General features: G+C 42.7%; 1 protein-coding gene and 1 long non-coding RNA gene across 27 annotated transcripts in view; one reads left to right on the plus strand and one right to left on the minus strand.

Moving 5' to 3' along the window:
• LOC105494826 (Scm polycomb group protein homolog 1) overlaps nt 1–16,172 on the plus strand; it is a 221,688-nt gene that overhangs the window by 185,423 nt on the left and 20,093 nt on the right. For all 25 annotated transcript variants that reach the window (XR_011622335.1, XM_071095044.1, XM_071095056.1 and 22 more), the window contains one exon: nt 14,608–14,808. Coding sequence is in view for 24 of the 25 variants with exons in the window: in XM_071095044.1 (XP_070951145.1) it covers nt 14,608–14,808 (201 nt within the window). In the remaining variant the exon portion in view is untranslated. The remainder of the gene's footprint in view (nt 1–14,607; nt 14,809–16,172) is intronic.
• Nucleotides 1–16,172, minus strand: part of LOC139362869 (uncharacterized) — a 75,599-nt gene that overhangs the window by 34,509 nt on the left and 24,918 nt on the right. The window lies entirely within an intron of this gene.

The raw sequence follows: 16,172 nt of genomic DNA on the forward strand, positions 1-16,172 counted from the left end.
GACATAGAGTTGTTCGTAGTATTCCTTTATTATCTGTTTAATGACAATAGGATCTATAGTGATATCCCCTTTATCATTTCTGATTTAGTAATTTGTGTCATCCCTCTGGTTGCTTGTTTTGTTTTTTGTTTGTTTGTTTGTTTAGTTAGCCTGGCTAGAGTATAATTGATTTTATTTATCTTTTCATCAAACCAGCTTTTGGTTTCATTGATTTTTATTATTATTATTATTTTTTAGACAGAGTCTCACTCTGTCACACAGGCTGGAGTGCAGTGGTGCGATCTTGGCTCGCTGCAACCTCCACCTCCCAGGTTCAAGTGATTCTCCTGCCTCAGCCTCCTGAGTAGCTGGGGCTACAAACGTGCACCACCACACCTGGCTAATTTTTTGTATTTTTAGGAGAGACGGGGTTTCATTGTGTTAGCCAGGATGGTCTCGACCTCCTGACCTCGTGATCCGCCCACCTCAGCCTCCCAAAGTGCTGGGATTACAGGCGTGAGCCACCGCACCTGGCCCGCTTCATTGATTTTTCTCTATTGATTTCCTGTTTTGGATTTCATTGATTTCTGCTCTGTAATCTTTATACTTTTTTATTTTCTGCTTACTTTGGATTTAATTTGCTCTTCTTTTTCTAGTTTCCTAAGACGGAAGCTCAGATTGCTGCTTTTAGATCTTCTTTTCTAATATCTGCATTCAGTGTTATAAGTCACCCCTTAAACACTGCTTCTGCTCTGTCCCACAAATTTTGATGTTTTATTTTCATTTTCATTTAGTTCTATTTTTTTTTTTTTCCGAGATGGAGTCTCACACTGTCGCCCAGGCTGGAGTGCAGTGGTGTGATCTCGGCTCACTGCAACCTCCACCTCCCGTCTTCAAGCAATTCTCCTGCCTCAGCCTCCCAAGTAGCTGGGCGCATGCCACCACACCTGGCTAATTTTTTCTTTTTTTTTTTTTTTTTTCTGAAACGGAGTCTCACTCTGTCCCTCAGGCTGGAGTGCAGTGGCCCAATCTCAGCTCACTGCAACCTCTGCCTCCCGGGTTCAAGCAATTCTCCTTCTTCAACCTCCTGAGTAGCTAGGATTACAGGCATGTGCCACCATGCCCAGCTAATTTTTGTATTTTTAGTAGAGATGGGGTTTCACCATGTTGGCCAGGCTGGTCTCGAACTCCTGACCTCGTGATCTGCCCTCCTAGGCCTCCCAAAGTGCTGGGATTACAGGCGTAAGCCAACGTGCCCAGCCTAATTTTAAAATACTTTTAGTAGAGACAGGGTTTTTTTTTTTTTTTTTTCAATTTATTTATTATTATTATACTTTAAGTTGTAGGGTAGAGACAGGGTTTTAACATGTTGGTCAGGCTGTATTCAAACTCCTTACCTCAAGTGATCCACCCACCTTGGCCTCCCAAATTGCTAGGATTACAGGCATGAACCACCGCGCTTGGCCATTTCCAAATATTTTTTAAATTTCTCCTGTTATTTCTTCTTTAACCTGTGTGTTATTTAGAAGTGCATTGTTTAATCTCTTAACTATTTGGTGATTTTTTTCATGTATCATTCTGTTGTGTTCTGAAAGAAGACATCATATGATTATTCTTTTAAAATTTGTTCAGGCTGGGTGCAGTGGCTCATGCCTGTAATCCCAGCACTTTGGGAGGCTGAGGCCAGTAGATCACTTGAGCTCAGGAGTAGAGACCAGCTTGGGCAACGTGGTGAAACCCTGTCTCTACCAAAAATTCAAACAATTAGCCGGGTGTGGTGGCACGCACCTGTGGTCCTAGCTACTCAGGAGGCTGAAGTGTGAGGATCGCTTGAACCTGGGAGACAGAAGTTGCAGTGAGCCAAAATCACACAACTGTACTCCAACCTGTGTGAAAGAGTGAGACCCTGTCTCAAAAAATAATAATAATAAAAATGAGAAAATTTTTTAAATTTAAAAAAAAATATTCAGGTGTGTTTTTTGGTCCAGCATGTGATCTATCTTGCTGAATGTTCTATGTGAGCTTGAAAAGAATATGTATCCTGCTGTTGCTGGATGAAGTAGTCAGTAGATGCCAACTATATTTCAGTTGATTTAGGGGCTATTGAGTTCAATTATGTCCTTATGATTTTATGCCTGTTTGATGTGTCCATTTCTGATGGGGGGTGTTATAGTCTCCAACTATAATAGTGGATTTCTCTGTTTCTCCTTGCAGGTCTGTCTGTTTTTGCCTCATATATCTGACACTCTGTTGTTAGGTATGCACACATTAAGGAATGATATGTCTTCTTGGAGAATTGGCCTCTTATTATGTAATACCCCTGTCTTTCCCTGATAATTTTCCTTGCTGTGAAGTCTATGCTGTCTGAAGTTAATATAGCTACTACAGCTTTCTTTTGATTAGTGTTAGCATGGTATATCTTTCTTTACCCATTTACTTTTAATCTATGTATGTCTTTATCTTTAAAGTAGGTTTCTGGTAGACAACATAAACTTGGGTCTTGGTTTTTGTTGTTTTTTTAATTTTTTAAAATAATCATTTACATTTACACCTTAGCAGAGTTCAAGCTCCTCTTGTCCTTCTAACCTGGTGATCTTTCATTAGCTTTACAAAGACAGTTTAGTTTTGGGGAAAGGCTATTATCGTTTAAACTATAAACTAAATGTCTCCCAAAGTTAGCTTGCCCCCAAGCCCAGGAATGATTAAGGGCAGTTTGGAAGTTAAAGATAAGATAGGAGTTGATTAGATCATATCTCTTTCACTGTCATATTTTCTTACTATTACAATTTTTGCAAAGGTGGTTTCAGATGAATTAAGATTAAGAAAAATAGGCCAGGCACAGTGGCTAACATCTTTAATCTCAGTACTTTGGGAGGCCAAGTTGGGAGGATTGATCACTTGAGCTCAGGAGTCACCAACAACATAGCAGGACCTTGGCAACAAGGTCTTGGCACCTAGGCAACAATGTAGCAAGACTTCTCTACTAAAAATAAAAGTTAAAAAATTAAGCATAGTGGCGCATGCCTGTAGCCCTAAGCTACTCAGGAGACTGAGGCAGGAGGATCACTTGAGCCTGAGAGATTGAGGCTGCAGTGAGCTATGATAGCACCACTGCACTCTAACCTAGGTGACAGAGTGAGACCCTGTCTCAAAAAAAGAAAAAAAAGAAAAAAAAAAGTTATAATTTTGTCTTTACTTATTTCTTCTTTGATGCTCTTCCTTTCTTCATATAGATCCAAGATCCAAGTTTCTGATCTCTATCATTTTCCATCTTTCTGAAGAACCTCTTTTAACATTTCTTACAAGGCAGGTCTACTGGCAACACACTCCCTCAATTTTTCTTTGTCTTTTTTTTTCTCCCTCACATTTGAAGAACAGTTTTGCAGGGTACAGAGCTTTAGGTCAGTGGGTTTTTTCCTCTCAGCACTTTAAATATTTCACTCTTTTCTTGCTTGCATGGTTTCTTACGAGACATTGGATATAATTCTTGTCTTTGCCCCTCTATAGGTAAAGTATTTTTTTCCTCTAGCCTCTTTCAATATTTTTTATCTTTGATTTTTTGTACTTTGAAAATGATATGCCTAGGTGTAGATGTTAGGGTTTTTTGGCATTTTTCCTGCTTGGTGTTCTCTGAGCTTCCTGAATCTGGGATTTGGTGTGTGGCATTAATTTGGGTAAATTCTCAGTTATTATTGCTTCAATTTCTTTCTCTTTTTCTTCTCGTTCTAGTATCACCATTATATATAGATTACGTCTATTATAATTATCCCACAGTTCTTGAACATTCTGTTATGGGTTTTTTTCTGTCTTTTTTCTCTTTGCTTTTAATTTTGGGAGTTTCCTTCCCTTGAGATACCTTTGTAAAGGAAAATTAGAAATTCTCTGGACCCCCTAAATTCTTTATGAAACGGGAGAGTTCCCTGACCTACCTTGTAGGACATGTGATAGGGGTGTGGCTTGTCTTTTCAGTGCCGTGCACTCAAACCCCTTACAGGAGGGGGAACACGTAGATGGGCAAGTGCAAGAGCCTGGGTGTGCACTTTTGGGGCACTGGCCCCACAGTAGCATCTAAGGGTGGGTGCCTGTAACTCCTGAAGCCCCCATGGGCATGCTGCTGTGCTTTAGCTCTGCCATCCACAGATGGCTTAAGTGTAAACCAGCTCAGTGCCCTCTTGGTACCCAGGTTCTTGTCTGGCATCCAGGAAGAATCAGGTCACACACAGACTTGAAGAATGGTGTATGTGGGGGTTTTACTGAGTGGTGGAGGTGGCTCTCAGTGGGATGGATGGGGAGTTGGAAAGGGAATGGAGTGGGAAGATGATCTTCCTGGAGTTTGGCTGTCCAGCAGCCAATGTCCTCTCTGACCATCCCCAGCCAAATGCCTCTCGACGTTCAGATGCTCCTTCTCTTCCCTCCTTCTCTGCTGTGCCATTCTGCCACTCTTCTGCTCATCTGCTCGTCTGCTCATGGATCCTGGGGTGTGGGGTTTATATGGGTACAGGATAAGGGGGCATGGCAGGCCAAAAGGCAACATTTGGGCACGAAAACAGGAATGCCTGTTCCCATTTAGTGCTGTGGGTTTCCAGGCTTGGGGGTGGGGCCTTTGCCAGGGATCTGCCTTCTTCTACCCAGTATTTCCCTGTCTCCTGTCTGTATCACTTATGCAACAGGGAAGGGTAAACCTGGGGGCTAAGCCATGTAACACCATCTTCCAGATGAATAGCTGTTACTAGCATTATGCATTAGCCAGATCCCCAAAGGAAAGGTAAAAGCCTCAGGCATCCATGAAGGACTGCCTGCACAGATCATTCACAAGTAAACTCTTTGATGGTCTCCCATAAGCAAGGACACACCAGCTGCAACTTTAGGTCTACAATCTAATTCTAGCTCTTAAACTCCACACTGATAATGTCAGTATCATGTCTTCTCAGGTGCAGAACAAAGACAAAGGGGACCAGTCATTCCTCCACCAACCCAGAGATGTCTGCATAATTGATTCTTACTTTACTCCGTTTTTGCTCTTCAAACATTCACCTTATCTTGTGTAAAATGTAGATTTGCCAAGCACTTACTAAAGTCTCACAAGAATGTAACCATTCCCCTTACCACCTACCTGCCCTCCTTTAAGAAAATGTATAAATAAGGCCGAACATGGTGGCTCATGCCTGTAATCCCAGCACTTTGGGAGGCTGAGGTGGGCGGATCACGAGGTCAGGAGATCGAGACCATCCTGGCTAACACGGTGAAACCCCGTCTCTACTAAATACACAAATAATTAGCCAGGCATGGTGGCACGCACCTGTAGTCCCATCAACTCAGGAGGCTGAAGCAGGAGAATTGCTTGACCCTGGGAGGCGGAGGTTGCAGTGAGCCGAGATTGTGCCACTGCACTCCATCCTGGGTGACAGAGCGAGACTCTGTCTCAATAAAAACAAAAACAAGAAAGAAAATGTATAAATACTAAAATCCTGAAAGTCTCTTTGGAACACCCACAGATGTGTCTGTGACTCGTGTTTTCCCCAGACATTCTCCGGAGCTGGCTTAATAAACCTTGATGGATTGAGACTATTTCTTCAGTCACTCATTCAGTTATCATGCTCAAATGCAGCAATTCTTCCCTTAGCCATGTCTAACCTAATAATGGGCCAATGAAAGGCATTCTTCATTTCATTTTTCTTTTTTTTGAGACAGGGTCTCCCTCTGTCTCTCAGGCTGGAGGGCAATGTGCAGTCACAGCTCACTGCAGCCTCAACTTCCCAGGCTCAGGTAATCCTCCCACCTCAGCCTCCTGAGTAGCTGGGACTACAGGCACACGCCACCACACCTGGCTAAATATTTTGTAATTTTAGTAGAGACGAGGTTTTGCCATGTTGCCCAGGCTGGTCTTGAACTCTTGGGCTAAAGCAATCCACTGGCCTTGACCCCCACAAAGTGCTAGGCGTGAGCCACCATACCCAGCCCATTCTTTATTTCTGTTACATTATTTTTGATCTCTGGTGTTTCTTTTTTATTTTTTCTTGGAATTTCCATCTCTCTGCTTACATTGCCCATCTGTTCTTGCATGCTGTCTACTTTATTCATTAGAGCCCCCAGCATGTTAATCATAGTTGTTTTAAATTCCCAGTCTGATAATTCCAGCATCCCTGCCATATGAGTGTGCGCTTTTTCTTCAAACAGTGTTTTTTGTCCTTGAGTATACCTCAAGGATAACTGGACATGATGTACTGGGTAAAAGGAACCATGGTAGGGCCAGGCGCAGTGGCTCATGCCTGCAATCCCAGCACTTTGGGAGGCCAAGGCGGGCAGATCACTTAGGAGTTTGAGGCCAGCCTGGCAACATGGCAAAACCTCATCTCTACTAAAAGTACAAACAAAAAAAAAAAAATTGCCAGGCATGGTTGTGGAGGCTGAGGCAGGAGAATCACTTGAACTTGGGAGGTGGAGGTTGCAGGGAGCTGAGATCATGCCACTGCACTCCAGCGTGGGCAACAGAGTGAGGTTCTGTCTCAAAAATAAAATACAAAAAAAAAAAAAAAGCCACGGTAAATAGGTCTTTAGTGATGTGGAGAAATGGGAAGCATTCTACAGTCCTGTGACTAAATCTCAGTCTTTCAGTGAGCCTTTGCCCCTGGACTGTGAACTTAACAAGTGCTTCTGGTCCCCACCCCCACTTCTTTGGGTTGGATAGAATGGCCTGGAGTGCAGTATTTCTCTACTTCGGAATGGAAGGCTAGCGTTGGCTGGAGTTGATTATTTCTCTTCTTCCAGATCAGTTAGGCTCTGAAAAATCCCTAATAGTTTAGGCTGTGGTAAAATAGTTTCTCCTGAGGGAAGACCTTGTTGAGAACAGAGTGCTGTAGTATATTTCAAAATGGTTCCTTTTCCCCTCTCCCTGCCAGAAGCGTGAGGGTATTTTTCTCTTATATTTACTGTGAGAATCTGGTTGAGCTCCTGGAGGCAAAACTCACAAAAGTTTCCCCCTCCTCCCCAGTGACTGGGACTCCCTGGAGTTTTAACCTCAAACTTCTTCACACTGAGCCTCTGACAAGTCATCAAGTACAGTTTAGGTTTTCCTACCCTAGCACTGGTTCCAGAGACTTCGGCTTATTCACCTGTCTGTCTCTTCAGATTTGGGGGCTAATAGTTTGCCCTGAGATCTTACTTCTCTGACATATCTAAGGATTGTTGACTTTTCAGCTTATTCAGCTTTTTACTAGTTGTTAGGATGCAGTGGCAACTTCCAGACTCCTTATGTGCCAGACCCTTCTCTGAATTTTTTTAATAACCCCCAATTAAATCAGAAAAATAAATTCTGATTTAGTGGATCTAGTAAAAAAAAAAAAAATGACTGTATACACAGATATCCTTATGACCTCAAGATTGGGAAGGATTTTTAAAATAAGACAATAAGCATAAACTATAAAGGAAAAGATCAATATATTCTATATTAAAATGAATACAACTCATATCTGCGCCACATGGCATCAGTTGGGGTAGCTCAATTGGGGCTTATGATAATTCCATTCACATAACTAGCAAAACTCGTGCTGCCTGTTGGTTCTCACCAAAGGATAGCTTGGGCTTTGCCATACTATGGTGGCTAGGTTCCTAGAGCAAGTTTCTCAAGAGATAGGAAGTGGAAGCTACAATTTTCTTAGGGCCTGAGCCTCAAACTTAGCATAGCATCATTGCCACCATATTCTGTTGATCAGTCAGTCCCAGAGCCTAGATTCAAGGGGAGAGGAATAGTCCGCACCTCTCAATAGGAAGAGGGTCAAATAATTATGGGCCATATTTTAAAACTACCTCTCTATTCTCTGGACATGGATTATTAACATTTTTCCCACTTGCAGAATTTATTCTTGCCTTCACAAGATTCCCCATCAGAAGTCTCATTCTTTTACACCAGTAGGCTCAAGGTCTAGGATCTCATCATCTAAATCAGGTCCCAGTACACGAGGCCTCTTAGGTGTGGTTTGTCAAGGATACCTCCTTCAGTGTGGTTCTTCTTGTCCTGACGACCTGTGACCTAAAGAAAAAAGTTGTCTGCTCACTACCTACCTAACACACAGTGGTGCAACAGACACGAGGTAATTTTTATGGATACTTTCTTTTCAAAAGGGAGGAAACCTGAAGACATGCAGCAGTCACTGATGTATAGAAATTCTGGGGCCGGGTACGGTGACTTACACCTGTAATTGCAGCACTTTGGGAGGCCAAGGCAGGCAGATCATGAGGTCTGGCTAAAACGGTGAAACCCCATCTCTACTAAAAATACAAAAAGTTAGCCAGGCGTGGTGGCAGGACTACTCCTGAGTAGTCCCCAGTACTCGGGAGGCTGAGGCAGGAGAATGGCGTGAACCCGGGAGGCGGAGCTTGCGGTGAGCTGAAATCGCACCACTGCACTCCAGCCTGGGTAACAGTGAGACTCCGTCTCAAAAAAAAAAAAAAAAAAGAAAGAAAAATTCTGAAATCCAACTGGGCACATGTTGGCCAACTCCTTAATTAGGTCCAGTGTGACTTTCTGGGAGTTGTTTTCCATGTGTCTTGGTTTTATCCTCTGAATCATCTTTTCTTTTTCATAAGAAAACTGAGATTGCCTTTTTAGTTTTCTTCCTGCCTGTATAAGGTTGGGCATCCAAATGATTTTTTCCATTTTGTACCATCTTTCTTGCTCTTAGTCCAAGCTGTCAATGCTTCTGCCAGAATGATTGTCTTAGAAATTTGAGAGGTTTTTCAGCTAGGTGCAGTGGCTCACACCCGTAATGCCACCACTTTGGGAGGCCAAGGTGGGAGGATTCCTTGAGCCCATGTGTTCAAGACCAGCGTGGGCAACATAGTGAGAACCCTTCTCTACAACAAAGTAAAAATTAGTTGGGCATGATGATGCACGCCTGTGGTACCAGCTACTCAGGAGGCTGAGGTGGGAGGACTGATTGAGCCCTGGAGGCTGAGGTGGCAGTGAGCTATGATCATGCATGCCACTGTACTCCAGCGTGGATGACAGAGCAAGACCCTGTCTCTAATTTAAAACAAAAGAAATTTGAGGGGTTTTCTTTGAACTATCAGAGTTCACTTCATTAGACAAAAGCCACAACTACAAGTCTTTTAATGAAAAGCCCTTCTCTACTTTGGGCTTCCTATTCAGCTGCTGTAGGACAATACTCTTAAGATTCTTAAAAACCCATGAGGCTTGCCCTTAAGATTCTTAGAGAACCTTTTAGGCCTGAAAGTCTGAACAGTCTTACATCTTTCTTATATCTTAAAGAATTTTACTGTCCTTTTCTAGAGTAAAAACCTTTCATAATTTATAGTTTTTTGCCTTAGAGAGAGACTGAAAATAAGAAGAAATTTTATTTGTAAATTCTGCAAGTCCTGGGGGTATGTGGAGGGGTGTGTGTACATGTTTTGAAGCTCATCTCTCGTCTTGCATTTTATCATAAGCAGGGAGAAACCAGGTGATACTTTCATTACTTTGTCTGGAAATCTCCTTAGCTATTTCCTTGAGTTCATCAGGTATATTTCTTATTTCCATGTTACTGTAGGCAACAATCTTATCAGACTTTCAACACTTCCCCTTTCATTGATCTCCCAATAAGATTTTCTTCACTTTCCCTTAAACCTTCACTGACAGCCTCATTGAGACCCTTTAGGCTTCCATTAAAACTCTCCTCGAGGCTCCTTCCGTTTTCACTGACACTCTCTATGGTCCTTTATGCTTCTTTCTGCTGCCCACGTCCAGAGCCAATGCCATGTGTGTCAGACTTTTGTTACTGCAGCACCCTATTTCTGGTACCAGAATCTGTCCCAATAATCTTTTGCCATGTAACAAACCACCACAAAATTTCATGGTTTAAAACAACAATGTGGGCAGGCCTGGGTGGAGACAGTTTGTCTCTGTTGCATGCAGCATCAGCTGGGGTGGCTTGACAAGGACTGAAGGATCCACTTTTACCACATGGCCAACCAGCTGGTTCTGGCTGTTGATTTATCTCCAAATGGACCTCCCTACAGGGTGGCTTTGCTTCCTCACACATGTTAGTTGGGGTCTCAAAGCAAATGTCCCAAGAAACAGGAAGTAGAAGTTGTCAGTTTCTTAATCCTTGGGCCCAGAAACTGGTACAGTGTTGTTTCCGCATAGTCTAAAGGCTTCATAGTTTTGCCTTTTATATTTCATCATTTAATCCATGTAGAATTTTTTAAAATCATCACTAGACTAGTTATATTATTTCCTTTTTGTATATTTTAACTGAGGTAAAGTTTCTACATTTAGTGAAATGTACAGATCTTAAGCGTACAATTTGGCTGGGCACGTTGGCTCATGCCTGTAATCCCAGCACTTTGGGAGGCCAAGGCAGGCAGATCATGAGGTCAGGAGTTCAAGACCAGCCTGACCAACATGGTGAAACCCCATCTCTACTAAAAATATAAAAATTAGCCTCGCATGATGGTGCATGCCTGTAATCCCAACTACTCAGGAGGCTGAGGCAGGAGAATCGCTTAAACCTGCGAGGCAGGGGTTGCAGTAAGCCAAGATCGCACTACTGCACTCTAGCCTGAGCGACAGAGAGAGACTCCATCTCAAGGGGAAAAAAAAAAAAAAAAAGTACACTTTAATGAGTTTTAAGCACCCATGTAACTACAACTCCAAGCAAGACAGAAGACATTTCTGCCACCCCTGAAGTTCCCTCATGCCTCCTTACAGTTGGTCTCCACTTCCACCTTTATTCTGATTTTTATCACCATAGATCAGACTTCCCTATTCTTGAACTTAGTATAAATGAATCATACTATATGTACTCTTTTGTATCTGGTTTATTTCACTCAATGTTTTAAAAAGCACCCATGTTCTTGTGCGTATCAGTAGTTCCTTCTTTTTTACTGCCAAGCAATATTCCATTAAATGAATATACACTCACATATTGCTTAATCACGGGGATATGATCAGAGAAATGCATCATTAGCCAATATCCTCATTTTGTGAACATCATAGTGCGTCGATCTTCAACCTTTTTGGCACCAGGGACTGGTTTTGTGGAAGACATGGACCATGAACCAGGGGCAGGGGGGATGGTTTCAGGATGAAATTGTTCCATCTCATATCATCAGCCATTAATTAGATTCTCATAAGGAGCACACAACCTAGATCCCTCACATGCGCAGTTTACAATAGGGTTCATGCTCCCATGAGGATTTAATGCCACTGCTGATCTGACAGGAGGTAGTAGTGCTCACTCGCCTGCTGCTCAACTCCTGCTGTGCAGCCCCTTTCCTAACAGGCTGTGGACCCCTGTATTGGTCTTCAGCCTGGGGGTTGGGGACCCTTGTCATAGTGTACTTACTCAAACCTAGATGGTATAGCCTATTGCTCCTAGGCTACAAACCTGTACAGTATGTTACTGTGCTATAGGCAGTTGTAGCACAATGGTAAATATTTGTGTATCTACATATGCATAAAGATAAAGAGGATACAGTAAAATTATGATTTAAAAGATTTTTTGAATGGTACACCTATACAGGGTACTTACCATGAATGGAGCTTGCAATACTAGAAGTTGCTCTGAGTGAGTGGTAAATGAGTGGTGAGTGAATGTGAAGGCCTAGGACATTACTGTACACTACTGTAGACTTTATAAACACTGTACACTTTGGCTACACTAAATTTTTTAAATTTTCTTCAACAATAAATTAACCTTAGCGTACTGTAACTTTTTTACATTATAAACTTTTTAACTTTTTGACTTTTAATAACACTTAGCTTAAAATATATACATACTTTACAGCTGTGCAAAAATATTTTATTTTTATAAGCTTTTTTCTATTTAAAAAACTTTTAGATTTATTTTATTCTTTTACTTTTTAAACTTTTTTGTTAAAACCCAAGACATACACACACATTAGCCTAGGCCTACACAAGATCAGGATCATCAGTGTCACTGTTTCCTATCTCCATATCTTGTCCCACTGGAAGGTCTTCAGGGACAATAACATGCATGGAGCTGTCATCCTGTGATAACAATGCTTTCTCCTGGTATACCTCCTGAAGGACCTGCCTGAGGGTGTTTTACACTTAACTTTTTTAATAAGTAGGAGTACACTCTACAATAATGATAAGAAGTATACTAAATACACAAATCAGTAACATAGTCATTTATTATGTTACCAAGTATTATGTACTCTACATAATCCTATATGCTATACTTTTTTATATGCCTGGTAGTGCACTAGGTTTGTTTACACCAGCTTCCTCACAGACACACGAGTAATGCATTATGCTATGACTTTACATTGGCTACAAGGTTACTAGGTGATAGGAATTTTTCAGCTCCTATGAGACCACTATCATATATGCAGTCTGCCATTGACCAAAATGTCATTATGTGGTGTATGACTGTACCACAATTTGTATATCTTCTCTTTTTGGTGGATATTTGGGTTGGTTCTAGTTTGGGGTTATTATGAATAAACTATTATGAACATTCTTATAGGTGTCTTTTTGTAGACACTTGTTTTTGTTTATTACTCTTCTTATCTCTCTGGGTTCCTGCATTTTTAGTTATTTCAGTAAAAGAGTCACATTACTAGATGTGAAAATTCTGTTTCTTAAAAGACTTCAGTTAATCCTTATTTTATTAGATCTACCTCACACTCACCTCCAGAGGCACCAACTCTGCCAGTTCTTAGGCCTTTTGCAAATTATGAGAGCATGGTTCTCATCACTCCCCACTGCTACTTTAAGGTATGCAGCTTTGTTGGGTCTGTTGAGTCAGTCACTACCTTTCCAGTCTGCTTTCTACCTTCCTAAATTTTATTGTCATCTCCTCTCTTATCTGGCTCATTTTAGTGAGTTTTTGGAGAGAACATAGTTAAATGTATTTGTTCAATTCATCTTGTTTACCCTTCTTTTTTGTTTTTATGTTTCTCCTGTCACTTCCCACATACCACCTCCCTACTTTCTGTTTTCCATTTCTTCTGTCCATGTTGGTTCTCCTTAGAATTAGAATTATGAAGGTGGAGAATCCTCAGAGAGCATCTGGCTCAGTCACTTCATTTTTCAGGCGGTGAACCTGAGACCCAAAGAGAACAACAGTCCATCCACAGGCCACACAGCTACTGCTCTTATCTTTTCTACCTTTAATAGCAAAGAGACTTGCCCTTCTACCCCTTCAGCTAGTGAGCCACAACCACACAAGAAAGAAGAGTACTCACTACTCAAATGGGAAACTGGAAAGCATATGGGGGAGAAAATGTCATTCCTGACCAGGTTGCTGTGGGTCCTGAGGAGAAAACAACTCCGGAGACAACTCTGTTAGGATGGCCTTAGTCTCCCATACCCACTGCACCCCTTCCGCACTGCAGTGCCAGGTGGAGGCCAGTAGCTAGGAGAGTGCTTAGCTGTCTTGGGACCCTCAGGCTCTTTTCACTTTTTTTTTTTAGAGGGTCTCACTCTGTCATCCAGGCTGGAGTGCAGTGGCACGATTACAGCTCACTGCAGCCTTTAACTCCTGGGCCCAAGCAGTTCTCCCACCTCAGCCTCCCAAGTAGCTGGGACCACAGGCACATGCCACCTAGCAAATTTTTTGTAGAGATGTGGTCTCACTGTGTTGCCCAGGCTGGTCTCAAACTCCTGGCTTTAAGTGATCCTCCCACCTCAGCCTCACAAAGTGCTGTGATTACAGACGTGAGCCACTGCGCCCAACTTTTTTTTTTTTTCTTTTTTTTTTTTTTTGAGACTGAGTCTCACTCTGTCGCCCAGGCTGGAGTGCAGTGGTGCGATCTCGGCTCACTGCAAGCTCCGCCTTCCAGGTTCAAGTGATCTCCTGCCTTAGCCTCCCGAGTAGCTGGGATTACAGGCGCCCGCCACCACGCCCAGCTTTTTATTTTTATTTTTTAATTTTTAGTAGAGATGGGGTTTCACCATCTTGGCCAGGCTGGTCTCGAACTCCTGACCTCATGATCCACCTACCTCAGCCTCCCAAAGTGCTGGGATTACAGGCGTGAGCCACCACGCCCAGCCCAGCTTATTTTTTTTAATCCAATTTTTTTTTTTTTTAATTTTTACTATATTCTTTGGGCATGAATGTAGATGTAGAAGATAACAAAGGGACTTTAAGGCCCAAAACAGAAAGCAAGGCAAATGATCAATGGTGCAACTATTCTAAATCCAATGACATACATACATACATGCACTCACACACACACACACACATATGCCCTTGCTAATATTGCCATTGCCCCACAGCTCCTTACACATATATGGTAAGAGGTACAAAGAATATGTGAGGCAACCAAGTACAAAAAAATTGAAGTATGTACAAGTGGGGAATTGTTTAGATTTTCTTTTCAGTGCACAGAAGACAAAGTGCAAACTCTGTGTCTTGGCCTTTGGTCTGGGCCACTCTTCCAGTCTTCCCACAGACTTTGATCATGCAGTTTGGGTTGGCAGTAGCTGGGCACAGCCTTTTCTTGACCCTCCACCTCTACCTCCCACAGCATTTCACCAGCTTAGCTGCTAGGAATTCTGTTAGGAACCAGAGGCCAAGGTATAAAAGATGGAATAAGATACCGTTCTCTGACTTCTCTATCCCAGAGACTCTTGAAGCTTCTTTGATTCTTTGTCTCCCATAGTTTGTATCTACTTGAACAAGAATGGCAGCACAGGCCCCCACTTAGATAAGAAGAAGGTCCAGCAACTCCCTGACCATTTTGGACCAGCCCGTGCCTCTGTGGTGTTGCAGCAGGCTGTCCAGGCCTGTATCGACTGTGCTTATCACCAGAAAACCGTCTTCAGCTTCCTCAAGCAAGGCCATGGTGGTGAGGTTATCTCAGGTAAGCACTGTTTGGCTCATATTGCCTCCCAGCCAGAAGGACCCACCTTCTCAACTGGTTGATTTCTTGTAAGGCATCCTGGTTCTCACTTCATACCTGTAGGCTCTGGAAAAATGTGAAGGTATTCCATTCCTTATCTCTAACCCCCCAAGAGCCCCTTTGAGCCTTATGCATACCTCTGCCAAAGAGAATACCCACAGATTCTGCTTCACTGAGCCTCTAAACTGATTCCCCCCATCTACCTGATTGGCCTATCCATACAGAAAGTATAGGAGAAAGAATCCAGAGGGGGCTATGTTGTGGCAGCAGAGGGGTTTCTCCAGACTGTTGCAGCCTCCCACCTGGTTTCAGGAACCAATGAACTCCTCTCTCATTCCTTTGACTCCTTAGCTTCCTGGTCCTAAACCAGGCCCAGTAGAAGAGAATTAAATCCCAGGGTGGTTGGGGAAAGTCATTTCCTTTTTCTTTACTGCTATGAGAGTTTGATTCAGTGGCACAGTATATTTTGCTCTCACAGAATACTTACTTTTTCTACTGTGCCCTGATTCTGTTTCAGTTTTCCTAAATCCAAAATCCTATTTAGCCACTAAACCTATGAAGACTTGACCTAGAGCCTTTCAGTCTTAACTGATGCTATTCCATAATCCCCTGCTTCTCCTCCCTAGCAGGCTGTAATAACCAGCTTCAGGAAACCCAGCTGGCATGGAAGACCCCATCAATAACCAGACTGTATTATTTTAGCAAACATTTATTGAACCCTTACTATGTATCAGGTGATTGTCAGACACTGGCCAGGAGAAGGGGAGAATAGAAGATGACAGCTTAGGCTCCATACCAGTGAAAAAGAAGAATGTATGTGAGAAGTGCTATAGCTAACTGTGAGAAGTGCTATAATAGGGAAATGTGTACACAGTGGTGTGGGAACCCAGACCAGGGAGTAATTGACTGTGAGGAAGATGGAGCAGACAGGCAGGGAATTATAGAAGACTGGGAACTGGCCAGGTGCAGTGGCTCACACCTGTAATCCCAGCACTTTGGGAGGCTGAGGCGGGTGGATCACCTGAGGTCAGGAGTTCAAGACCAGCCTGGCCAACATGGCAAAACCCCGTCTCTACTAAAAAAAAACACAAAACATTAGCCAGGCATGGTGGTGCATGCCTGTAGTCCCAGATCCTCAGGAGGCTGAGGCAAGAGAATCACTTGAACCTGGGAGGCGGAGGTTGCAGTGAGCCGAGATCGTGCCACTGCACTCCAGCCTGGGTGACAGAGCAAGACTCCATCTCAAAAAAAAAAAAAAAAAAAAAAAGAAGAAGAAGAAAACTGGGAAGTGCCTGGGAAATTAAGCCTTATGTTGCTTCTGAGGC

This window comes from Macaca nemestrina, chromosome 1 (assembly GCF_043159975.1).
Source record: "Macaca nemestrina isolate mMacNem1 chromosome 1, mMacNem.hap1, whole genome shotgun sequence".
Classification (NCBI taxonomy): domain Eukaryota; kingdom Metazoa; phylum Chordata; class Mammalia; order Primates; family Cercopithecidae; genus Macaca; species Macaca nemestrina.